The following is a 27,202-nucleotide window of genomic DNA, read 5'->3' on the forward strand; positions in this document are numbered from 1 at the left end:
GTTGCGTTATCAAGCTGGCGTGTGGCTAGAAATCCACAGAAAGGGAAACTTCACTAATCACAGAAAATCACAGAAATACACGGGAGAGATGCACGTTAAAGGGATTCAGAGATCTGACCTGCCGCTACTCACGCCTACAGCCGGGCTTCTTTCCTTCCTCTTATGCACAAGAAAACAAACCCCTCGTAAATAAAGGGAAAATGAGCCACCGCAGAAGACATGGAGGATATCACTTTCTTAAAAGACACTCGAGGCTTGTTTGGTGGCGCTTCAGATGGGGGGGGGGGGTTGACAGAGAGAGGAGCGAGCGAGCGAGAGAAAGAGTAAGAGGGAAAGGAGCGCAGAGCACGAGGATCACGTTCAGGGCGGAAGTCATCTGTGTCTGTGGACAGAGGCAGTCTAGAAATGCTGGGAAAGTTCTGGAAATACTGCTAAAGGTCAGTGGCTTGGAAAAATCTCATAATACACTTTTACTTTGGGGAAGTACCTTAAAAGCTCTTACTTTTAAAAGAAAACCTACCATCTCAAGTGTTTCGTGTGGTGTGGCTCAACCTTTCAGCCAGAGGAAGGAAGTCAGGTACAAACCAAAAACTGGTATTAAGAAACATCGAGACTCCACTTCTCCAAGGTCAAGAGCTTCTGTTCCCTCGTCCACTTTCTGCCTCACCCAACACCTCCTCTGCTGGTGAAGGTCTCTGTACTACTCCTCCCAGGAAGCGGGTGCCCCTTCCTGTTCTGCCCCTTCAAAGCTCAACCACCTGGTTGTTACAACTCCAGGACTCTCTCCCACGGGACCTGTGTGTGTCTGTTCTAGAACTGAGGGCAAAGTGCCCCCATGCGTTGAAGCACACAAGTTTTATGACATCTCATGTCATGCCAACGCTTAGGCAGACCTTCCTAATAGGGTAACTAACTTGTGGTACGCAGTCGGACCCGAATTAGCCCGGCGAGAAACGGATGCCTGGCTTAGCGGCAGACCAGATGACCGGTCCCGCGGGAACGAAGAACGACAACGTTACCTCCCGCCACGGTCTCCGGAGAAAGGTGGGAGCCAAGTACCATTAACGATTCAGAGCATCGAGACTCATCTCGGACGACAGATCCCAAGGATCTCGGCCAGAGGACGACAGGTAAGTACAGCCGACCCCGGGCTCCCTCAATATACTGTCAGGTTTGCCGTCGCTACCAGAATGATCAACCAGCGATCCCGTAAGCACAACCTTGAATTTGGTGCTTCTCTTGAGAAAGACTGGACAGAGCCTCTCGTCAAGGTCACACTAATCCAGGTGACCCCAGTCATACCTTCAAAAATACTGCTCCTTCTATCACTTCCCTCAGCAAAGCCTGGCTCCTCCCCGACCTTCCCTGTGTCGCCAATACTTCCTTTGTCTAAATCAAAAGCAGGCCGAGGAGGCGGCTGGGTGGATTCTGCCGCTCACTGATCACACCGTCTCCCCAGCAAGGTTCCTGGCACAGGGGAATTCGGCTTCCCCTGCACACGGTACATCTCAACCATTTCGCATGCCACCAGAAACACAAATGACTCTGCCGTCTCTCCGGGATCCTGGCTCGCCTTTGCTGGCTGCCTGCAGGGACCCCCAGGGCCTAGTACAGACCTCTTGGGTATCGTTTTTTTTTTTTTTTTTTTAATTGACAGAAAGAGAGACAGCGAGAGAGGGAACACAAGCAGGGGGAGTGGGAGAGGGAGAAGGAGAAGCAGGCCTCTCGCCGAGCAGGGAGCCCAACGCAGGGCTCTGGTCCCAGGATCCTGGGATCACGACCTGAGCGGAAGGCAGACACGCAGCGACTGAGCCACGAAGGCACCCCTCTTGCATGCCATTGTGTATGAACAATTAACTGCGTGAATTCCGAATCGCCCCCTAGCTCTTGGCAACAGAAGTCCGTGAGTCTGTAGAAGACACACGAGCTGCGGTCACTTTTTCTGACACTATGCCTGCTGAACAAAAAGATGGCAAAGGAATAAAGGCACACTTATAGTTCAGATGGAGAAAATAAAACCATTCATTCACACAACGGAGACTGAGACCTCCCAGTTCCACTGGGTTATGAGGTCAGCGCAGCTGCTGCAACTGCACTGTTTGTCACTGAGAAGACGGGGGCCGAGTGACCACAGGTTAAGGTCCGCGTCTGCAGACCGCCACATGAGCCAAAGGCCGCGACCCAAGACTCAGAATGTGCTTCCCCGGCGTGAGATGTGCTCTGAGTGTAAAAACTCACACCGCAGTCATAGCTATCGTGTTTGCTGATGTTGATTAGAGCACGGAACACAGATCGGGCTGCCGGAATGACACATGCTGAATAGTAGTGATGCTTACTGAACACTATGGACCTAAACTTGAAGGCTGAGCTTTCCCAGAACTACCTGGGTGTGCGCTGATAACCGAGGGAGGCTGTACTAAGCGTCCACATACGGTTTCTGGGGGAAAGGGAGAAAGAGGAGTTCCATCACTTTACAAGACTGAAGAACACCGATCTGAGCTTTAAAAAGGAACCCATAGCTATCTTACCTGGTGTGTTGGTTCTCGGCTGAGTGACTTCGGTAGTGCTGTGGGTCAGAAGTTCTGGTCTGCAAAAACACGGGCGGGGTGAGTAACAGCGCGCGGAACGCCCGACAGGCCACCCCACACAGCCGGGCGCTGTCCGTGACTTCATTACGCTTCAGTCGCACTTCACTTCCAGTGGGGGGGAAGTCAGCTGGAGGACTCGATTATTTTGAAAATAGCAATTTTCACAGATTCAGGTTCCGACCGAATGTCCTCAAAGGCACGTGAAGCTCAACAGTGCGAAAGCAGTCGCCGTCTCCCCAAAACCGTTCAAGTGCTTCTGAAACCGCACGAGCTCCACCATAATACGGTCAAAAATATCTAGCTGTGCCGAACTGGAGAGTCCTCTCCCTTACACGGTGAGACCCAGTGACCATACACATGCACAAGGCCCAACGAATAAGCCAGAGCTATGCATTCTACCACCACAGCAGCCTTCTGTAGTCAAGACAGGCCTTCGCCACCCTCTCCCTCCCCACAAATCACTCATTCCACCACCCTTCAAACTCAAGCCAGAAGAATCCTTTTAAAATGCAAATCCAGGCTGGCTGGATTTAAAATGCACCTGGCTGGCTCAGTGAGTTAAAGCCTCTGCCTTCTGCTCAGGTCATGATCTCAGGGTCCTGGGATGGAGCCCCGCATTGGGCTCTCTGCTCAGCAGGGAGCCTGCTTCTCTCTCTCTGCCTACTTGTGATCTTTCTCTCCATCAAATAAAATCCAAATCCAAATTATTATTATTTTTATTTTTAAAGTAAGTTCTTAGCCCAATGTGGGACTTGAACTCGCAAACCCCAAATCAAGAGTCGCACACCACACCAACTGAGCCAGTCAGGGGTCTCACCAACTGCTCTTACTTACTTGTTTGTCAGAGAGAGCGAGTACGAGCAAGCACACAAGCAGGCAGTGAGGCAGCAGAGGCAGAGAGAGAAGCAGGCTCCCCACTGAGCAAGGAGCCTGAAGGGGGACTCGATCCTGTGACCCTGGGATCATGACCTGCTTAACTGACTGAGCCACCCAGACGTCCCCCACCAACTTCTTTTAAAAAGAACTGGCTTTAGGGGCGCCTGGGTGGCTCCGTCAGTTAAGTGACTGCCTTCGGCTCAGGTCATGATCTCAGGGTCCTGGGATCGAGCCCCAGGTCGGGCTCCCTGCTCAGCCGGGTGTCGGCTTCTCCTCCTCCCTCTGCGTCTTCCCCCCTTCATGCTCTGTCTCTCTCTCTAATAAATAAATAAAATATTAAAAAAAAAGAACTGGCTTTAAAACCTTTTCATTACCCCACTGACAGTACAGGACCAAAGGCTTCCTCCACGGGCCCGCAATCTGCCTGGCTTCCCACACCCGCACAGAACGCTGCGGTTACGGGACCCGCCCTCTCTCCTCTACTTCTACTAGAGCCTGTACTCGAAGCTCTTTTCCACTACTCGATGCACCCATCTACTGGCCCATCTACTGGCCACCCTCACCTTCTCCCCCAAAGCAAAAAAAAAACAAACACCTTTTTGCATTTATCTTTGTAACAAGCCTCCCAAGACAGGGTTCCTGTTGGACCCAGCTTTGTCCATCTGGTGCCTGATACTAAACAAACATTCCCTCGATAAACAAATCTAACTATAATACAACTTTATTTTAAATATGGACAGTAAGTCCAACAGGAGGGGGAATAAAAGACCCCACCTGCATGAAATTAATCTTTTTTTTTTTTTTTTTAAGATTTATTTAATTGCGAGAGAGTGAGAGCTAGAGAGACAGAGGAAGAGGGAGAAGCAGGCTCCCCCACCAGGCACGGAGCCTGATGCGGGGCTCAATCCCTGGGATCATGACCTGAGCTGAAAGCAGGTGCTTAACCGACTGAGCCACCCAGGCGTCCCGATATTAATCTTTTCTTAAGGACAGCATTACATTTGCTTCCGGAGATCATCATCTTACCTTTTAATAACAAATTTAATTCGATTGCCCACTTGTATGATCTTCTCCAGCCGTGGGATGCCGTACCATGAGGGACTTCTAAAAGGAATGTTTTCGGGCAGTCCTTCCACGTAGAGGTCATTGGGATGTGCCTCAAACTTCTGGTAAGGAACAGCCTTGGCCTCCGTGCTCCCCAAGGCTTCAGCTTCACAAAGGAAACACAATTCAGGAGATTAAGCTCCTGCTGAAATCACAGTTTAGTAGAATCCAAAGCAAAATAGTGGTCAACTTTTTGAAAAGCAAAGTAAATTCTGGAAACATACACACTAACTACGGAAACAGCAAAGGCAAGTATGAATGGCCCGTGATCAAGAGGTAACTTCTGGTGGAGGGAAGCTTCTAGATTCGAAGACCATCTTAACAGCTGTACGATCCTGTAAGAGCTTTTTCAGTATCTTTGAGAAGAAATAAACAGGATAAGAGAACTACCATAGAGAATAAAGATAAATAAATTAAATACTACATTGTCAAATCATCTGGAGACTGACTTTGGCTGCTACCTGTGCTCTGAGTGTGAGAATTCTTTTAGTGGCTCCTACTAGTTACTACTTTTTACTTATACTGCAACGGTAAGATGAATGTTCTTTATCCCAACTACATGAATGTGGTTTTGTTTTGTTTTTTTTTAAGATTTTATTTATTTGACAGACAGATTACAAGTAGGCAGAGAAGCAGGCAGAGAGAGAGAGAGAGGGAAGCAGGCTCCCTGCTGAGCAGAGAGCCCAATGCGTGGCTCGATCCCAGGACCCCGGGGGATCATGACCTGAGCTGAAGGCAGAGACATTAAACCACTGAGCCACCCAGGCGCCCCTATGAATGTGGTATTTTAAAAGTAGCTTCTGCAAAGAATGCATGGAATGGAAATAAAAACCGCAGGCCGAGACTGGCTTAGGTTAAAAGCAGCTATCAACCAAAGCTCCTGCTTGAGTTTTGTTTAGACCCAGATTCAAAGCAAAACCTTTATATATATATTTTTTTAGGATTTTTTTTTTTAATTTATTTTACAGGCAGAGATCACAAGCAGGTGGTGGGTCAGGGAGGGGGAGGGAAGCAGGCTCCCCACTGAGCGGAGAGCCCGCTGCGGGGCTGGATCCCAGGACCCTGAGATCATGATCTGAGCTGAAGGCAGAGGCTCAACCCACTGAGCCACCCAGGCACCCCTCAAAGCAAACCCTTTTTTAAAGGGACTTTTCAGATGAACGAGGAAACTCGCAGACGGAGTGTCCAAGAGTGGGTACAAAGAACGGTTAATTGTGTCAAGTGTGCTGACGGCGCGGTGCTCGTGTAAGAAATGAAAGCTCTATTCAGAGGCACGTGAACACAACATAAATGATGCAGTGCCTGTGATGTGCTGCGTCTTCCTCCCGAGGGGAAAAAAAAACGGGAAAAGATGAACAGTGTGGACAATCCTCATGATCACTGATTCTGAAAAGGGTACACGGGATGGGGCGCCTGAGGGGCTCAGTGGGTTGAGCCTCTGCCTTCGGCTCAGGTCATGATCTCAGGGTCCTGGGATCAAGCCCCGCATCGGGCTCTCTGCTCAGCAGGGAGCCTGCTTCCCTTCCTCTCTATCTGCCTGCCTCTCTGCCTACTTGTGATCTCTCTCTGTCAAATAAATAAATAAAATCGTAAAAAAAAAAAAAGGGTACATGGGAACGCATTGCACTGCCTTTCCGGTTTTGAGCAGGTGGAGAATTAGAATTTTGAAGTGTGAATGTGGCATCTGTAATCCGTGTTCTGAAGCCGCTCCGGGACAGAGCTCTAGGAAGGAAGGTCAAGGCCTTCCAGTTAGCTTCCTCCTTGTGTCATGAGCTCTGAATCCGAAGGGCCCAAGTACAAGATCCCTCTCTTGCTCGTCTGCTTTCTAAAAAAGATTTTATTTATTTACTTGTCAGAGAGAGAAAGAGCGCACAAGCAGGGGAGCAGCAGGCAGAGGGGGAAGCAGGCCCCCCACTGAGCAGAGAGCCTGACGCACGGGCTCAGTTCAGGACCCTGGGATTGTGACCCGAGCCGAAGGCAGATGCTGAACGGCTGAGCCACCCGGACGCCCAGGTCCTCTCCGCTCCGAGTGAAGACTGTGTATCTGGAACCGCACACAGTGTGATGAAGACCATGACTGTTGAAAGGAACACTCCCTCAAGAAATACGGCAGAGCCTTTCACACCCGGGAGAAACCCACAACACAACTGGATGCGTAACAGAGTAACAATTACAGGGGAAATACGGCCAGAAAGAACACAGTCATGATTCGAATGGGATTCCTATGAAATAAAAAGGAATCAAGCGCTGGAGTGGAGATACGAAGAAAGAAGTCGCGGGGCAAGGGAAGGTCAGCTGCGCAAGCTGGTCGCCGGGGAGGCTTCCTCTAGAGAAAACAAGCCCCCTCGCTCCCCCGTGCCCTCCTGTCCACAGACCCCACGCAACCCTCGGACACTTCGTACTCACCGCAGCTCTGCCCTGTACCTCTCCCCTGGTGTCTGGGGGCGCCCCACTGCCTTCTGCTCTACCACGTTCTCAGCACCTGGCAACCAGGTGTCCGCGGGTGCAGAAGGCCTACAACGGACTATTTTGACGAAGCAGTGGAAGGAACCTTCTAGACTTATGATGTTTGACACTTACAGAAATGTAAGCTTTCCCCCCTTTCCTTTTAGGAACCTTAGAGGAAGCAGCAACCCTCTCTATGGTACTTACAGTCCTAGACTCACCCAAGGCCAAGAGCAGAAACAAAGAACCAGACTTTTACTGTTTATAATGTAGCGACAGGTAAGCTCTTACTTATTTTCTTAGCTCCGACACGAGGCCAGAACATTTTCCATTGGCTCCCTCTTATGGGAATGAGTACATGGGCTTGTCCACAGCCTCTCCTTTCCACAAGGCCAACGTCAGCTCGCATGGCAAGCATCAGAGGTGCTGACAGGTTGGGCCGACTCTTTTCCCAAGTTCAACTTCTGGAACCACACGGAAGGGCAAAGTTTAAACCTGTTCATGAAGATCCCGGTGGGCTCTGATGACACTACGGCGGCGGCCTCCAACAGACTCGTTTCACTAAACGCCTCGGAAGTACAATGCCCTTTCAAGTGGGGAAGACACTTTGGTTTCTCGCTCATTAGCTGATCTCTGACCAAACAAACTAGGAGGACGGAACTTGTCACTAAGGCCCTGCACTCACACTGGGTAGTCGAGGCCAGGGATGAGGAGAAAATACTTAAAATCCAGACTTCCCCCCACTGCCTTCCACTGCCAGGTCCAGAGCACAGCCAACATCAAGTGCACGGATTCTGCAAACACACCAGCCATGACCTAAGCTCGCAGCTGCCATCCGAGAGGTACCCCAGAGCTGGTTTATTACGTCTAACACCCAGTGCCATGCACCCCTCTTGGAAACCACGGGCCAAGTAAGAATCATCAGCCAGGAGACTTGGCTTTTTGGGCGGTAAAACTCAAATGGCTTCTCCCGCAGAGCAGGAAGAACCGCTGCGGTCCTCGGGACAGTCCGCGCCGGCTGCCACAGTGCCCTCCACGCAGCCTCCCCCGCGCGGGGCAGCCGGGGTGCTCAGGACGGCCTCTGGTCTTCTCCGCGACATAACGGCCCGAGGCCACACGCCCACACGTCCGTGACACAGGCCTGTTCCCCAAGTATCCGGGCAGCACCTGCTCTAGCATGAAGCGCAATTCTAGCAGCGGCAAGATGCGCAAGATCTCGGCCGGCGCTGTAGGGGGAGGCAGAAGACCCCCATCTGTGCTTCGAAGAGCGAAAACGGGCTGACACAGGATGTGCTCCGAGGCGTGCGGCTGACGGGCCGCCCAGGGAAGACCGGGCCCCTGTGGCCGCACCGGAACGGAGAAAGAAATGACAAGGAGAGGCACAAAAACACGAGGTCCCAGCAGGACGGCACTCCCCAGGACGGCAGGACCTCCAAAAACTAAAGGGCAAAGGGGTGCCTCGGTGGCTCAGTGGGTTGAGCCGCTGCCTTCGGCTCAGGTCATGATCTCAGGGTCCTGGGATCGAGTCCCGCATCGGGCTCTCTGCTCAGCAGGAAGCCTGCTTCCCTCTCTCTCTGCCTGCCTCTCTGACTACTTGTCATCTCTCTCTGTCAAATAAATAAATAACATCTTAAAAAAAAAAAAAAAATTAAAGGACAAGGAGACAGTCATAGAGCCAGTCCGGAGTGAGCCGGGGGACAGTCTACGAGGTGACATTAGAAGACAGGGTGGCCACGAGCAGGGACTGTGGGGTTCATTCCAAGAACAAATGGAGGCCGTGGAGTAGAAAACAGAAAAGGGACTTACGGTTCTAATGATATTAAAACCTATCGGCTCTGTAGCACCAGCTCAGACGTGTAAGAGACGGCAGCAAAGAAGAAAAGGGTAGGGCTCTGGGCTGAGCTCGAAGTCCGGTCAGCAGGAGGCTTTGTGAGAATCAAGATATCCAGGGTGACTCCCAGGGCTCTGGCCAGGACAACAGGGGAGAGGGTGGTGTCCCCAGATGGTCGGGGAAAGGAACATGGTTACAGAGGGAGATAAAGATCCTCATTCAGGGACACCTGGGTGGCTCAGTGGATTAAAGCCTCTGCCTTCGGCTCAGGTCATGATCTCAGTGTCTTGGGATCGAGCCCCGCATCGGGCTCTCTGCTCAGCGGGGAGCCTGCTTCCCTCTCTCTCTCTGCCTGCCTCTCTGTCTACTTATGATCTCTGTCTGTCAAATAATAAAATCTTAAAAAAAGATCCTAATTCAGACACGTGAAGTTGGCAGAGGTACCAAACAGGCGGGGAGAAAATAAAGTTCTGAAGTCAAATGAGTGTCCAGGGCTAGCAGCTTAAATGCAAAAGCCATCAGGAAATAGAGAATCACGGTACTAAGTTCGCGCCAAGAGACGGGAGGGAACAGCTGCCAAGGGAGCGCGGCAGGGAAGGCGGCATCCGACTCAGGACGGAGCCGCCAGGCCGCACTCCAAGTGCAGACTGACTAGAGGGAGGTGCCATCAAGAACGAAAAAGACAACCAGTGACATGGGAAGAAACCCAGAGTCAGCCAGATTCGAAACTGCCCGTATAAATGGTTTTAACTGTGAAAACAAGCAGCAGCAGCAGCACAGCCCAGACTGCACAGACTGCTGAGAAGCACGACATAGCAGGGTGGAGTGGCCCAGGGTGACAAGAGATCCCACGGCGACAAACCAAACCCAAGTACAGTGACATGTATGGGGACGCGAGCCAGCAAGGCCAGGGAACAAGAGAAGAACGGGGGGCACGCCCCGTTTTTGGACAACCAGCCCTCAGGGACAGGCTGTGACCCAGGCCTGCTGCTACAGAAAGCCACACCAAGTGCTACAGAAGGGGCCAAAGACAAGGGACTCCTGGGCCGCAAGGGGTCTGGCGCTGGACCAGCAACACTGGATCAGAGTCACTCGGGAAAGGAGTTCATGCTTCTGCCGTACGGCCCCCTCCCCTCGGCACGGGTCCACAATTCTGCATGATTAACACATGTACATTCACCGATGAAAGAAAAGTCAGAATGGCTGCAAAGAAACAGTCCAGAAAGACAGATGCTGGCAAGGCTGTGGGGAAAGGGGAGCCTCCCGCGCTGCTGCTGGGAACGGACACAGGTACAGCCGCTGCGGACAACAGTATGGAGGCTCCTTAAGAGCTACCCTACGACCCAGTAATTTCACTACTAGGGATTTACCCATACAAATGTAGGAATCCAAAGGGGCACGTGCACCCCAATGTTTATAGCAGCAACATCACAACAGCCAAACTGTGGAAAGAACCCAGGTGTCCATCGACAGAGGAGTGGATAAAGAAGATGTGGTGTGTACAAACACACACACACACACAAAATGGGATAGTACTCAAGCCATCAAAAAACTGAAATCTTGCCATTTGCGACGACGTGGATGAACTAGAGGGTATTACGCTAAGCGAAATCAATCAATCAAAAACAATTTTCGTAGCATCTCACGCGTATGTGGGATTTAAGAAACAAAACAGGATCACAGGGGAAGGGAGGGAGGAATCAGAGTCAGACAAACCATAGAAGAGTCTTAATCACAGGAAACAAACTGAGGGCGGCTGGAGCACATGGGTGGGGGATGGGGTCACTGTGCCGAGCAGGAAGGCAGGCATGTGATGGAAAGAGCCCTGGGTATTATGTAAGACCAATGAATCACTGACCTCTTTTTCTGAAACTAATAAATACATTTTATGTTATAAAGGGGAAAAAGGAAACGAGGTGTATCATTTCACTGTATTTACTTTCTTAAAAGCAAAATTTGGAAAACTTACTCTGTAATATACTTTAGTCATGGGGAAAATCAGACTCACCAAATTTCTTGCAGAAGAGCTGATCTACCATTTTTCGCAATTTAGTGATTCTGGCATACCACTCTTCCTTCACTGTAAGAAGAACAAACACAAAATGTCCTCAAACTGGTCGCCTTACTAAACCAGGTCAAATAAGCAGTACGATTTTTTTCCAAGTTTATTTAAGCAATCTCTACACCCAACGTGGTGCCTGAACTCACGACCCTGAGTGAACAGGAGTCGCCCCTCCACTGCCTGAGCCAGCCGGGCTCTCCTGTTCTTTTTAAGATTTCAGAAGGGGTTTCTTAAAATCAGTGCTGACACCGACTAGAAAGAAGAACGGCGGATAAAACGATGACAAAATGGAAAATTAGCAACGAGGCGCGATTTCACAGCTCGAGTGTCAGGACCACAGCTCAGAGAGAGCAGAGCTCTGGCCCCTGAGCAGCCGCGGCGGGTGAGCTCCACGATGGTACACGGAGGGACGGAGGACGCTGGCAAGCTCTCCATCACGCCACCCTAAGTGACAGGCTTCCCGTGCTCCACCTACACCCCCCGGCCTCCAGAGCCGACAGAAGTAAGAGAACAAGTCACAAGTGTGTCTCTCCAAAACGCGTCTCACAGACAAGTGATGATACCCACGGCTCTGTGTTCTAAGTTAGCCCTCTTATGTCCTGTGGACAAGGATGAGGGGGGATTCAGGGGACTCATGCAGACGTGGGTGACACTGATTCACCGTGCCGAGTAATAGACTCTGTGTCTCAGAAGTGGATGAGCTTAGCTCTCTCAGACGGCCCAGCGGTGTGATGTCTGCACTTACTCAAAATGGATTATTAGGAAGAACCTGAGTTTATCCTTCTAGAGAACAGAAAATACTATTTCAATACTGTGTATTTCTTGTATATGATGTTGTGATTTTATGTATTTTTTTTTTTTTTAAAGTAACTTCTATGGCCAACGAGGGGCTCGAACTGGCGACCCCGAGATCAAGGGCTGCGCACTCTACCAATTGAGCCGGTTAGGGACTCCACTATGACACACAGTCTGAAACAAGACTGGAGACCTACCTCCGGAGGCTGGTTTATCGAGCTGTAAGTCCTCCCGTGTGGAATTCAGAAGTTCATGTCTGCAAGGTGAGAAAAAGTACTAAGTGTTTATCAGGTAAGATTCAGCGAAAGTAGCAACTACTAGTACTTATGTGACACTCAGTAGTGAGGGCCGGCTTTAAAAAGACCAGACCATCTGAACTGCTGCGCACAATTAAACTCTCATCTCCGGAGATTTCTAGAGAGTAATCAAACCAAACGGTAATTGCAAATAGTTTCATAAGGTGCATCTTGGAACATGCATCCCTCACGGAAAGAGTTCCCTTTGCAACTAACCAAAAGATGCCCGATCGCAGCGGAACACCAATGAAGGGACCACGGAACTCTATGATGACATCCTTTCATTTTACTTTATACTCAAGACTACCTCACTTCAACACATCTATAAATTGGTTAAAAAATCCTAACTATATTTCAATACTATCACATCTGTGAGACAGATTACATGTTTTTTTATTTAAAAACTGCCCAGAAGACCTACTTTCTAGATCACAGCATTTTCACCAGCTAACTTGTACAGCCCATCACTCCTTTCTGGGTGTAGTGACCAGTGGTCAGGTGCGGGCAGGGGTGGAGACTGAGTCAGAAACAAGAATGACCCTGGCAAGAGCCATCTCAGAAATGCCGGAAACCAGCACAGGACCGACTCAATGCTTACAGAGAGTGCTTAAATAGTAGTAGTGAGCTATAAATAAAACATTTGTTCAACTCTGTAGAATCATCCTTCTAAAACAAAATATATCCATCAAGATGAAGCACCTTCACCGTTAGAGAAGGGCTTACAAGTCCCTCTCAAGGGGCGCCTGGGTGCGCTAGTCAGTTAAGAGTCTGTCCTCGGCTCAGGTCATGGGCCCAGGGTCCTGGCACAGAGTCTGGGATAGAGCCACCTTCTCCCTCTCCCTCTGCTGTCACCCCGCCCTCTCCAATAAATAATCTTTGAAAAAAAAAAAGTCTCTCTCAGTGAAGAAGAGGGCTTTCATAACTATAACTAAGTGTACTGAAAGGATTTGAAACAGGACGTGCGGCACGAAGTATCCTACGGCAGGCTTGCGTTAACACTTCAACATCCAAACAGTTTTATCTACTTTAAGGTTAGCAAATACTGGCAGTGATATGTACGTTAAAAAATATATATAATACATTCTATATAAATATAATTCTATATATAAAAATTCTATATAAATATAACAAAACTATAAATTCTGTATTTTACTTTGCTATTTAAAAAATGAATTTAAAACCTCTAATATTAAAAGTACAACTGAATAAAATGACAGTGTAAGAGAGTTTTCTTAAACTTATTCATGTAGTAATGTGTAGGGGGGAGGGGAATCCTTACTGATGGTCCTTGGCAAGTGACAGTTGTAGAGCAAGCCCATTTAGCTGACAATTCAATTTCAAGAGTCCATTAGATCTCACAATTAAAAATTTATTTGCAACAAGGTCCTCTTTGGGGAGGACAGCTCACTCATTATCTTGAGGTACCTCCTGGGTCTCTTTCATGCTTAGTTAAATCTTAAAAGCTGTCATTCCCTTACTGAATACCAACACAGATAGAAGCATGCTTGGCTGTAATCTTTGACAGAAGTGGTTGTTAAATTCCCTTTTTTTTTTTTTAAGCAGTTCCACAGTGTTCCCAAAGTAAGGAAGCTGAATACTTCTGCAAATGATAAATACTGTTATTCAACTACTTTTTTTTTTTTTTTTTTAGAGATAGATTTATTTATTTTTTGGTCAGGAGAGAGAGCGAGCACAGGCAGGCAGAGCGGCAGGCAGAGGCAGAGGGAGAAGCAGGCTCTCTGGTCAGCAGGGAGCAGGCTTCTCCCTCTATCACTGTGTCTTGCTCTGTCAAATAAATAAATAAAGTCTTAAAAAAAAGAAAGAAAAAAAAAAAGCCCTGTTTTTCAGCAGAAGCAAACGCATCGCCGCTCCTGGGGGCCTGAGAACTGCTTGGTCTAGACCCCTACTGGCTTCTCTTTCTCAAGCCTGTACCCGGCTGAGGAACGAGCACTCGACAGAATTCTGACCAGAGAAGGGTAAGGCCACCTCCCAAGAGAAACAAAGGCAGCTGCGGTCCCTCCTGTACACCCCGCCTGGCTGCGGAGCCCGTGTTGACGGCATCCAGCACGGTGCTGGTCTAAGGAAACCAGGAACACAAGGAAGAATCTGGAGGAGAGAAGGAGAGCCCCACACACCGGTTTGTTTGTTTGTTTGTTTTTAATTTTATTTATTTATTTGACAGAGAGAGAGAGAGAGAGAGAGAGAGAACACAAGTAGGCAGAGAGGCAAGCAGAAAGGGGTTGGAGGGAGGCAGCCTCCCTGCTCAGCACAGAGCCGGACGTGGGGCTCAATCCCAGCACCCTGGGATCATGACCTGAGCCGAAGGCAGAGGCTTAACCCACTGAGCCACTCAGCACCCCCCGCCCCCCCCAACACCAGTTTTAAGCGTCCCACCTCTGACCTCCTCGAGAGGGAAGCATTCTACTGCGTGAAGTCCACTCTCGAGGGCTTCTGTCCCTTTCGGCTGGCCACAGATCCTAACTGCTCCCCAACCCTTTCCATGTCAGAAAGTCTCCATCTGGGGCGCTGCAGGGGCTCAGGCTGTTGAGGGTCTGACTCTTGGTTTTGGCTCAGGTCATGACCTCAGGGTCGTGAGACCTGAGCCCCAGGTCGGGCTCCCCGCTCAGTGCAGAGTCTGCTTGAGATCCTCTCTCTCTCTCTCTCAAACAAGTAAATACATCTTTAAAAAAAGAAAAAAAGCAGACCTAAAAACAAGACACTGTTTATGGGTACCGACTGGTACTGTACTGCTTTTTAAAAATATTTTACTGATACATTGATCCTCTATTCCTTTCTTCAGGAGACTCAGCAGAGAACTGGAGAACAAAACTGACAGTTCTATGTCAATCACACATGGGCAAATATTCATGTTCCAGAAGCCAAGTCTGGACATGACTAAGAAAATCCTGTCCACAGAAACACATTAAAAGGTGGAAAATAAAATAATATATAACTCAAATTTAATTAAAATACAGCCCTGGAGGTTAATGAACATTTGACAACAGTATAAAAAAATGCACTAAATGAGAACAAAGACGAGTCCAAAGAGAGTCTTACTTCTTTATCACAAAACGAATCCTTTCCTTGGCCAGTAATATCCTCTCAAGGCGAGGAATTCCGTAAGTCGATGGCCTTCTAAAAGGAATTCCTTCCGGAAGTCCTTCTACATAAAGATCTTCAACGTGCGACTGGAAAAGAGGGTATGGGATCGTCACAGGACCTTTGGCTTTTATAGCTTGAGCTTTAAGGATAAAAAGAGAAAGGAAAAAATCATTAATCAAGACAGGGATTAGCAGCACAGTCTGTACAACAGAGTAATTCAATACGTCTGCTCTGTAACTTTTATGACTCTACTTTTGCTTCTGTTTTAACTGAATCAGAAGAAAAGCAATAGAAGGGAACTAAAAGAAAAAGAACGCCAACGATGCAGGTGCTCCAACCGAATCTGTAATTAAATAATGCGTTATTTGGGGGTAATGCCAGATGCAGCCGGACGTTCTGCTGAAATTTAAAGAACATACACGATCCAGAAAAACATACCGGTTCACATCAGCTAAAGAGGAAGACAAGTGGTATTTTTCAATGATAAACACTGGTGTAAAAAGGGATTTTTTAAAGTGAAATTAACAGAAACAGAAGATTTTCCTGAACTGTAAAGACTCTGCTATAGTTTATTTGTCCAAAGGTAAAATAATGCAGTAGCTGCAAAAGGTCAAAAGCCTGGGGAGTCTCCAGATTCCAAAATAAGGAGAAGACCTCAGCAATCTGATCAAACAACTTACAAAGGGTCAGATTCTCTAAACAACAGGGCACCATGAGAACCACTGGGCACTCTAGGCCATGTTTTCAGGGGTGATGGTGGAACTGATGTCAAGACGATTCTCTCCCTTCACCCAACTCCCGATGTTGCATTGTTTTCAAGTAAGCCTTAAAGATGATGTGGGGCCTGAACCCACGACCCCGAGAGCAAGAGTCGCCGGCTCTCCTGCCTGAGCCAGCTCCCCCTTCTGAAATGTGGGCTTCTTAGAGCTGAAGTGACAGGACGGCTGGGACACTGCAGTTTTAAAGGTTTAAAGAAAAAAAGCATCGGCTAAGTTCGTCCCCAACAGAGGCACCTTGGCAGACACCATCAAAATCCCGCAGTTAAACCTTCTGAGCGGAGTCAATGACCGCAGATGTTCTAGCACCGCAGGGCAGGTACCTACCACATCCTTCCAGACTTCTCCTTCACGAGCACAGCCCCGCCGAGGAAGCAGCCTTCCAGCGGGTGTGCCGCAAGACAGCAGATGAGCTACTGACCCGGCCATGGCCCCTTTTAGCCCCAAAGCAGGACGGACTCCGATGGCCTCCCCTGGCTCCCTCCTTCTCCCACAGGATCGCCCTCCATCAGAACAGCCGCCCCTTCTCACTAGTACTTGATGTTAAAGTCTGTTTGCTAAACAGGAGTGCGGGTGCTGACATTTCAGGGGACCACGATACTCATTAATACCGGCTACCTTAACATCCTCTGTTAGACACCCTGCCGGTGAAAATCCTAGTCACGTAACAAAGAAAACATCTTCCCCTAAGGCTATCACCATTAACATTGTTTCCATTGGGGCGCCTGGGTGGCTCCCGCTTCCCCCCTCTCTCTCTCTGCCTGCCTCTCTGCCTACTTGTGATCTCTGTCAAATAAATAAATAAAATCTTAAAAAAAAATTGTTTCCATTTGTGAAATGTGAGTATTGTTCTTATACTCACAATAGTCGGAAAACAGTTTTCTTATATGCAAAATAATGCGATAAACAACCATCACAACAACAGCAAAAACATGATTTTTGTTTTCCTTTTTGAGAAGCACTGAAATTTGTAAAATTGTTCTAACAGTAAATTACTTTTACTCTAAACACTACTACAGGAACTATATAATAAAGTATGAACAACAAGCACCATGCACTTACGTCCACCTAATACAGACACTAACTGCACCGTCTCTTATCCAATCTCCCTAACACAGCCTCAGGGAGGATGAAGACAAAGCCCCACATTCTGTCCCCCGGCCTGCAGCCGTACCAGCGCGGAGCAGCGCCGAACACAGAACAAGTCCTGGAATTTTCTGCTTTAAAATGGACCAAGTAAGATCACAGGAAAATGCCAGGGCTACTGGCGAGGCAAGGCCACTAGGAGAGCCTTAAGGGGAAGTTACTGAATCTGTTACTGAGTTTATTCTCCTTCCGAATCTTCACAGAGGGGTCGGCTGTCATCCACGGAAAATGCTACAGGAACTACCTCTTCCAGCTGAGGAAATAATGCCAGTGGTGCTATCACTTAAGAACTTCACCCACAGAAACTCCGTGAGTGGGAGAGCACTACAAAAAAACGACTTTCAAGTGAAAATTCAGTATAATCAGCCCATTTTCTAGACTGTTAGTCCACTACAAAGTTAAGAATCCTCCAAATAATGGGGTGCCTGGGTGGCTCAGTCATTAGGTGTCTGCCTTCGGCTCAGGGCATGGTCCCAGGGTCCTGGGATTGAGCCCTGCCTCTGGCTCCCTCTCTCACTCCCTCTGCTTGTGTTCCCTCTCTGGCTGGGTCTGTCAAATAAATAAATAAAATCTTTTTTTTTTTTTTTAAGATTTTATTTATTTATTTGACACACAGAGAAAGATCACAAGGAGGCAGAGGCAGACAGAGAGAGAGGAGGAAGCAGGCTTCCCGCTGAGCAGAGAGACCTACACCGGACTTGATCCTGGGACCCTGAGATCATGACCCAAGCTGAAGGCAGAGGCTTTAACCCCCTGAGCCATCCAGGTGCCCTAAATAAATCTTTAAAAAAAAAAAAAAAGAATCCTCCAAATAAAAACACAGTTCAAAGAAGGTTGCTATTTTTAGGCATTACCTACTTTAGGTAATACATACCAACTGGTAGTAACATGGTGCTTGTTTTTTGATCACTATTTAAAGGCAGATTTAGGACAGAATAATAAAAGGAGACAAGAATTAACTTTGATCAGTAGTCCAGAAAATAAGGACACAAGATGAATGATGGACTCAACCGAGCAGATGACAAAATGACTCATGAAAAAGCTCATCTTCAATTCAAGAGCCAAGATCTGGGACTTTGCAAAACACTTGTAAATAAACTCCCAGAGGAGCTCGGTGAAGGGTTATAAGAAATGCTAACTGGTAATCCGAGAAGAAAACTTTCCCGAAGCTTCAGAGTCATCTAGGCGACAAGGTTTCTAATACCCGAACAGGCGCTCTCCACGGGCTTCTGAGGGAGCGGTAACTTCAGTGAGAGAAATGAACTTTCTCACACTGCATGAACAGTAACCCCACTGTCGAGAGGCTTATCGACCAGCGACTGCAAGAATGTCTGAGTTTAGACCTACCGTATTTTCTCTCAAACAACTCTTCCACTTGCTTCCGTAGATCAGTAATTCGAGCATTCCACTTCTCTGAAAAATTGAGAGTTCCAGTTACATCTGATCACTAAACCCCAGTCTGGGGGCACTATTCTATTACAGTGACCCAACGTCTAGTGCTTATTTTCTACATAATACATCCTAATTGCTCTTATGTGAAGTCATCTCTACGCCCAAGATGAGTCTTGAACTCATGACCCCAACCAAGAGCAAAAGTCGCACATCCTAATTTTTAATAATCCAAATCCACCTATATAATTTCACTGCTTTCTTGAGCATTTCTTAAGAATTGTGCTGCTCAGAATTGGTCCAATGAGAGATTGTAAGAGGCGTTTCGAAAGTTTATTTTCGAGGTACACCTGGTGGCTCAGTCAGAAGAATGTCCAACTCTTGATCTTGGGGTTGTGAGTTCAAGCCCCACACGGAGGTACGGATTACCACAATAAGTAAAAAATTTTGAGAAAAATAAAGTTTATTTTCAGAACACTGAGTACCTTCTTTTTAGCCTGAGAATGTCTAAGAAGGTCAGAAAAGACTAGTCTAACTGAACAGTAAAAATGGAGGTGTCGTCCAAGGTCATTCAGGAACCCTTCTAAAACCTAAGTTGTGGAAATCAGTATTTACATATCGTTGAGTGCTGAGGAATAGAAATACATATAGAAATACATGTAAACGTACTAAAAAATCCAACTTATAACCAGCATTTATGACTATGACAAATTAAAATACCAAAAAGCTATTTAGAAAGTGTAGCCGTTAAATGTTCTACCTATTCAAAATATGGATTGCACATAATCTGCCCCACTGACGTTCTATTTAGTCCGTTCAAAAAGATACACCATCTACTGGGGCTTGGGTTAGAGTAACTGCTGGCAGTTACACAGCATAAGAAAAATCAAAGTGTAAAATAGATCTTAAATTAGGAAGGTTTTAAAGCTAAGAAAAACGACTTAATTACAGAGTCATCAAAACTGATTCGTAGTCTATTCACTGTACTTAACATCGGAAGACGGGCCGGCTGGTGCTTCCGGCAGCGCACCCTCCGCTTCGAGAGCGTCCGTGGGCGCCCTTCAACCTGCCCTGGTCCTCCTCACATTAGAATGAATCTACGGCAGTAACGGATTTTAAAGCATCTCCCCTGCCTCGACCCCAGACACACTCACAGGTGAGCGGCTCTAAGTCCTAGGGGAAACAGACAATGTCTGGAAGGCAAGAAAGGAAAGGGGTGTGTGTCTGCGGGGAACCTACCGAAGTTGAACTCCCGCACCTTCCGCTTCCCGGCATTGGCAGGCTCCGCGACGGGCGGCTGGGGGGGCTCGCTGCTCTTTGGTCTCTTGGTAGGTGGAGAATAATCATCATCTTGAAAAAGAGAATTGTCATCACTGGAGGAACAGTCTGCGTGAGCTCCGGCTACTTTCTGTTCGATTCTCAACGTTCAAAGGTGGGGAGCCTTTCTGCCCGCTGGCGGCCGCAGTCGGCACTTGTGTGCGGTCATTCTGGCCCACTCCTTCCCGGTGACACCTGCAGCTCTCCTACTCTCGGGGACGTGCTCAGCTGAATGGCCCTCATTTTCCTCTGCCTGGCATCCTCTTCTTTAGTTTGTTTGATTTGCGTTACAGCCTCCTAAATTTCCCTTCTCCCCAAACCCCTCTCGGATCCTAAGACTACAGTTTCTTTCAAGAAAAAGGTTTGAAGAGAGACAGTTACCTAAAATTATACAAATATATACAAAAAGGGGAAGGAAATACAGCTCGAACAGAGGAACATGTCAGCTCATACCAAATCCAAGCATGCATAAACACGGGAGGGGGTAACTGGGTGTTGACCACTTTTAACAAACACAGAACTTACAGAATTAATGGAACAGGGCTACGTTGTTTGTGACACAGATAATGCTAGAGTCAACACAAAACCCAGGAGAAATGAGCAAGCAGATACTGAAGTAGAACACAGATTTCAGACGTCTCTAGTGTGAGTTCATGCTATGTCTTCACAGATATGTCCTGCAGCTCAACCCTGCTAGGAAACTTCATCTAAGGCCAGAATTAAGGACATCTGGATAAGAAAAGCAATCAAGAGCATCTTTTTCTAGAACCCTGATAATGTCCCATGGCACACTCCTAACTTTGCTGCTCAAACATCACCCATAATTTACTAAAAATATCACTTTAAGAAATCTCTACTTGAAACTCAATGTGGGGATAGAAAAAAAATAATCACTGTGTTAAAGAATCACCAAAAAATGCCATTCAAATACTACAGGTTACTCCTTGAGGCAACCTTCACTGTCCTCTCAACAGCTCAAGAAACCGGCTCCACGGACGCTGTGTGGCTTGACCTTGTCACCCCGCTCGACAGTGCAGCTGAGATCAGACTCAGTGCAGCTCCTAGGGCTGAACTAGCACGGTACTCTCCAAGAGCTAACAAGATATTCAAATCCACCCAAACACGTGATGTAGCCCGGAACAACCACACAGGACTTCTGAGCTCTTCGTATGTCAATCGCGGGAAAATCAGACCAGAGCCTGAAGCGCCCGCCATTCTCTCGAGGCATCAGAGATCACAATGAGACGCTGTCCACGAGGCTCGTGACTTTGGGCTCTTCCCCTAATGCCAGCAGATGCTCGAGCGGCCTGAATCATCTGCTCGTTATTCTACTCTCTAGTGAGAGAAAGTTACCGATGCAACCAATAACGGATTAAGTCACATCAGGATCCACTTATGAGCTGGGAAGACCACGACGCCACATTTAGGGGATCCTGGGAGATGGGATCATACGACCGACTTAACAACACTCCGGCTTTCACGTGTGGACTGTCACTGCACACACCCTTCCTCAAACCCAGAAAAAAAGGAATCTATCATAAAAGATCTTAAAACTAGAAACTACTAGTAAAATAAAAGTTAACCATGTCCTCTGGGCTTATTAAATTACGACAAGCATTAGTGGCCAAATGGTTACAAAAATGGTCCAAACACTATAAAAGATTATTAAGTAATTAAATTCAACCTAAAAATTTGGCACAGTTGCAAAAACATACGCACTATCATTAATACACTTGCCCTTCCATTCTGAAAATGTACTGGAAAAAAAACCCAAAAGGTCTTTCTCCAATTCCAGATTTTTAGAAGCCTACAAGCATGTTTATGCTAGTTTGCATAATGAAATGAAAGACACTCGCTTCACCTATGAACACTGTCAAACCATTTTGTTCTATTTCAACTAATCTCTACCCCCAACTGGAACCGGCTGGAACTCGCGACCCTGAGATCAAGAGGAGCACACTGTGGTGGCCGAGCCAGCCGGGGGCCCTGCGTCAAAGCCTTTTAAAGTGCTTAATGTTAAAACTTCTTTACAAACATTAAGCACTGACGTTGAAAACAGAAGTACTCTCCCTGTGGGCTAATGTAGCCTATTTCTATAGGTCACCGTTTAAGCTGTTAACTGAAATTACATAAAACGAAAACCAAAAGAGCATAAAATTAAGAAGACAAGAGAGCTGGAGGGTAGTAATGAAGAATCCCAGCAATTCTATTAGGCTGACCTCAACTATACACTCGAAAACCCAGGCCCAAGGGAAGGGCCCGGGGGCTTGTGTCCGGTGTCCAGCGGGCTCCGAGCAGCGCGGCCTTGTCTCACAACGTAAAGGATTTAGTGGGACGAACATATCTTACGAAAGCAGCCTCACTGATCATAAACAGAAAGAAAAGGACAAAGACAAACCTAGGAGAGTGTGTGCAAACGAGACAAGCTATGGAGCAGACTGGGTATTATTAAAAAGTGGTTCCCGTTTCTCTCCAGCGACACGTCTAATCTGTACACGTGAACCAAGAGACGAATTTCATTATTGGTGATGATAAGAGAGCACACCACACAGTCAAGTAAAAGACTAACCCACTTCATATATTTACTCATCGACCTTTGGGTGCTTTAGATCCTGTGACACATGGAATGAAACCCCAGCCACAGCTATGAACTTCCACAGTCTCTTCCACTCTCTGCTGCAAAAAACTCCGATTTCTTTCGTGAAAGTAAGAGAAAATGTTGTTCTTTTTTTTTTTTTTAAACTTTTTTTTATTCTCTTTATTTTTTTTTTTAAGATTTTATTCATTTATTTGACAGACAGAGATCACAAGCAGGCAGAGAGGCAGGCAGAGAGAGAGGAAGGGAAGCAGGCTCCCTGCAGAGCAGAGAGCCCGATGCGGGGCTCGATCCCAGGACCCTGGGACCATGACCTGAGCCGAAGGCAGGGGCTTTAACCCGCTGAGCCACCCAGGCGCCCCGAAAATGTTATTCTTGACCTCGAAAACCTTGCCCCAAGGGGCCAAAATTACTTACTGCTCTGTTGCAAGACTATCAAACAAAGCTCTAAGCATTTGCCTCCTCTGACAGTCAGGTCTCGCAGACCGACCAGTCGTCCTAATGATCAGGGCATTTCCACACTTCTAGAAGCAACCACTTTTGGGTTAAAAGACACACATTTCAGGAAGCTTCAAATTCAAGCCCAAACTAAAAATGTTTACATCATCAAGGGTAAACGCTTTTAAGATAAATTTCAAAATATTTTAACGTGGGGAAGCTGTTATGTGGGAACAATAAGTATCACGCTACCAGGACTAACCAAAGCTCCTATCCCACCTTGAAAAAAGGCAGCTACTGTCCCTACTTCAAATCCACACTTTAACAAGCCTGTTCTCCTTTTTGCAACATACTTACAAATATACCCACAGGACACCCCAGGCTTCAGAGCTAAAATGTATTATGGCATCCTGAATGCTGAATACATTAGCAAAATATGCAACAAATTTTCTGGTACTTTTATTTGCAACACAATCCAACAGTAATATTTTCATCATACAATCTGACACCGATCATTTAAAAATCAACATAAACTAGATACTATCCCTTTTGAAAAGTACACAGAATTACCCTCCACATGTCAAATTCATGGACAGTAAATTTTCATCCATGGATCCAGGTCCCAATTCCTCTAAAACTCTAATTTCTACACGAACAGTTGGAAGTTCATTACGTGACTCTTCAGCAGCTCTAATATTCAAAACACAAAAATCTCAAATACGAATGTACTCCATCATCCAGAGCCTGTGAACAGGCCAGTAACATTTCTAAGCCAAGCAAAATAACTAAACAATGACAAACAGCAAAGCCTACTGACCGACTCTCTTTTCAGAACACACCCAAACTTCACCACTTTTATCGCCACGGCCTCCACCCGGTTCTAGAACCCCCAGCTTTGCGCCCCGGGGAGCCCGACGCAGCAGCAGCCTTCTGCTCTGGTGGTCTCGCTCCGCTCCCGGTCTGCTCTCGGTCTTTCAGAAAAGAGCCCCGTTTCCTCAAAGGGAAGGACAGAACCTGTTGCTCCCCTTGATCAAAACCCTCCAGGAGACCTGCCTATCTTGTTTGTGCACAGGCCCAAGGCGCACACACACAGCTGGGGACCCGCAGTGACTGAATGGGCACCTGCAAACCACAGTCCTCGAGGACAATCGGCAGCCAGACATTTACGAGGCTCCTATGCACGAAAGTCACGGAAAAGGATTCCAACAGAGGATGACGGCGTCCTCCACTGCCCGTCCACCTGCCAACTGTGTGCGGAACCGCACGCCCGTGTTGAAGTATTTCCATGTGTCCACGGACAGGGGAGAGAACATCTACTTCAAACATAGTTTTACTTAAAAAGATGACGTATTGAGTTCTAAAGGATTAATCTCTTCACTGTCAACGTAAAGAAAAACTGGGGTGAGGAAACAGACAGGAGGTCAGGCCCCAGCACAACGGGCATGCGCGAATGGCTCAGGTTGGGGGACCGAGGCCCTAAAAAAGTCATGATCAGGGAACTTCTTCTGAAGCAGAGCAGATTGCCAGATTACCAGCCTGTGACAGCACCAACAATTCTGTAGGAAGGTTCTCTCTGCATGCCTCGGACACCAGGCGGCTGTCTGATTTTACCCCCAAATGTGGGCACGGTGTTTACCAAATTCAGGCAGGCGTGGTCCCCTTATTCCAGAGGCAATATCCCACACCTAAGTCACACAAGGCGGGGGGAATGTGTACCACTGACTTCAAGGACAAGTGAATCCCCACGAATGGGACAGCACAACTCCAAGCACGCCGCCAGCTGCCTTAAGGACTAGGACCCTAGATGACGCGCCTGCACCGAGGCCAAATGAGCCTCCTTGCATCTCCGCGGTCCCAGACACAGAGATCGATGAAAAAGCGCTATGCGAAACACTAACAAACTTATCTGATGACAAGTTTTTTTTTTCTTCTTTCCTATATACTATTTGGGAGACCCAAAAAGACAGGGAGAAATTAAAAGCCATCCCAAGCAAGTAAGATTATCTTCATTTATCTTTTTTCTTTGAAGATTTTATTTATTTGTGTGTGTGTAAGAGAGAGAACACAAGCAAGGGGAGCAGCAGAGGGAGAGAGAAGCAGGCTCCCCGCTAGGGAGCCCTACATGGGACTCCATCCCAGGACCCAGGACACTGGGAGCGCGACCCGAGCCACAGGCAGGGGACTCATCCAACGGAGCACCCAGGCGTCCCTGTCTTCTATTAAGCACAGCGTTTTCCTAAACAAATCTAACATCGTTATCTAGACACACTGCTCATTTTTAACCTGCTTTGTTCACGAAAGGCAGGGATTTTTCAATCTAGAAATCTCAAAATTTCTTTTTTTCAGGCCACTTACTTAAAACCAAAGTGAACAAAAAACCACCCCCGTTTCAATGCCTGTGTACTTCTTTCTATTATGAGGAAATACCACATTTTATTTTTCTCACTATCGATATTTAACTAGTTCCCACCATTTTTGCAATCATCTTTCCAGAGAAAATATACAACATACACTTGTCCCACAGACGTGCATGTTGGTTCTCATCGGACCTTCCTTGTGATGCTCACAGCTGACCCCCTTCCCCCGAGCCTGGCATTTCGCCGCTCTTCTGAGCAGAAGACATTCTCCCGCTTGTGGATGAATTCAGCTGAGCCGAGTAAACTGCCGGCGCGGTCTTCAGATTCAAAGACACAACACTCACAGCTCTCCTCCGCAGTGTCAAAACCGAAAAGACTGACACGCTTTAGGCTCATGATCCACTTCTTTCATGATTATCTTTAAAGGTGCTGTGCTATAAAAGCAAGTATTGATTTTCAAAGCAATTTTAACAGCTTGCATCTGCTTTAAGCATTCATAAATCCACCAGGTTACCAGTCTTATTGAAAAGTCTTCTTCTAGGGGCGCCTGGGTGGCGGAGTGGGTTTAGCGCCCCTCTTGGATCTGCCTCAGGTCGTGAGACTGAGTCCCACATCGGGCTCGTGCTGCGCGGGGAGCCTGCTTAAGACTCTCTCTCCCTCTCCCTCTGGTCCCTCCCTGACTCCTGCCCTCCTGCTCTCTCATAAAAAAGTTCTATTTGGGCGCCTGGGTGGCTCACTGGGCTAAGCCTCTGCCTTCGGCTCAGGTCATGATCTCCGGATCCTGGGATCAAGCCCCGCGTCGGGCTCTCTGCTTGGCTGGAAATCTGCTTCCCCCCTTCTCTCTGCTGGCCTCTCTGCCTATTTGTGATCTCTATCTCTGCCAAATAAATAAATAAAAGACCTTTTTAAAAAAGTTCTATTCTAATTATTTAAATAATCATCTATTTTTCCTATCTCTACAGAAAGGACAAAGTTCTGAGTGTGTATAGTATTTACATGCTCTTCAGACTTCCTTCTCTGATACCTGAGGTTTGTAACTAAAAAGCAATTAAATTTGAGCACTTAATGCTGACTACAAACAATTCAAAATTGCTTTTAGGTTAGTAAAACTATATTAACGATACAAGAACTATGTAAGTGATACTGAGATCCGAACACATGAAGTATGAAATCAATTTTCATGAGAATCATCAACTTCTATTTCAGAAGCAATGAAGACAAACATGTCAAGTAGTATGAAACAGCCAAACATGATAAATGACTAAATGACAAAGGAGACAGGTTATTAAAGGAGAGAGAGATACAATTAAGAAATGTGAGGCTGCAGGAAAAAAACAAAAAACAAAAAACAACAAAACAAAACCAAACCACAACCCTCCCCCCAAAACTCAAGTACCCAGGTGTGTGGTTATCTGGGGCGGGGGAGGGAACCTCTGGAAATGGGATATTTGTGCATTTTAAATGCCTGTCATAATGCTGGATGCTGAAAACGTCTAATTTTGCACGACTACATGTACACATATATACACGTGTGTATTTATTATATATAAAATCACGTTGACGTGTACAGACAATGAACAGACCTCCAGCGCGGAGTTTAGGGGCCTTACAACAGGGTGGGGAGGGCGGTAAAGGAAACCTCAGGCAGCGCGGTCCCTGCAGTGCTTCAGTGTTTTACCTCAGGAGAGAAGTACGGGGCGGGCGTGGGGCAGTGACCGAAATGAAAGGCAGCCGCGGGCACTCAGCGCTCCCTAACCGTGGGGGGCGATCCTGCTGATGACCCTGTACCCGCTGGCGTTCTACGTGCTTCTGGCTCCTCTGCATTCCCGCAGAACCTTGGAAGATGACACTGCGTTCGAAGCCACTTTAGCTGAAGATACTACTTCACGATCTACTGGTCACGACTGCTTCGGGAGCGGTTTGGGAAGCCAGAGTCCGCACGAGCCTCCCGCCGTTTCCTAGGGCCGAGGGACCGCGACCTAACCCGCCTCCTGCCCTCCCCGTCACGGAGGCCGCGCGGGCTGTCCTCCGCCACGACCCAACCACAGCTTCTAACATCTGGTCTCGCGTGCGTCCCCACTGCT

The 27,202-nt window shown here is 47.4% G+C and overlaps 1 protein-coding gene across 10 annotated transcripts in view; it reads right to left on the bottom strand.

The window, feature by feature from the left end:
• Positions 1-27,202, bottom strand: part of GTF2I (general transcription factor IIi) — a 105,822-nt gene that overhangs the window by 18,230 nt on the left and 60,390 nt on the right. For all 10 annotated transcript variants that reach the window (XR_006605223.1, XM_045074941.1, XM_045074938.1 and 7 more), the window contains 7 exons: positions 19,650-19,760; positions 18,369-18,434; positions 15,055-15,238; positions 11,899-11,957; positions 10,853-10,924; positions 4,491-4,674; positions 2,529-2,587 (listed from right to left, as the gene is read on the bottom strand). Coding sequence is in view for 9 of the 10 variants with exons in the window: in XM_045074941.1 (XP_044930876.1) it covers positions 2,529-2,587; positions 4,491-4,674; positions 10,853-10,924; positions 11,899-11,957; positions 15,055-15,238; positions 18,369-18,434; positions 19,650-19,760 (735 nt within the window). In the remaining variant the exon portion in view is untranslated. The remainder of the gene's footprint in view (positions 1-2,528; positions 2,588-4,490; positions 4,675-10,852; positions 10,925-11,898; positions 11,958-15,054; positions 15,239-18,368; positions 18,435-19,649; positions 19,761-27,202) is intronic.

Source organism: Mustela putorius, unplaced genomic scaffold, assembly GCF_011764305.1.
Source record: "Mustela putorius furo isolate JIRA1106 unplaced genomic scaffold, ASM1176430v1.1 tig00000139_pilon_pilon_pilon, whole genome shotgun sequence".
Classification (NCBI taxonomy): Eukaryota; Metazoa; Chordata; class Mammalia; order Carnivora; family Mustelidae; genus Mustela; species Mustela putorius.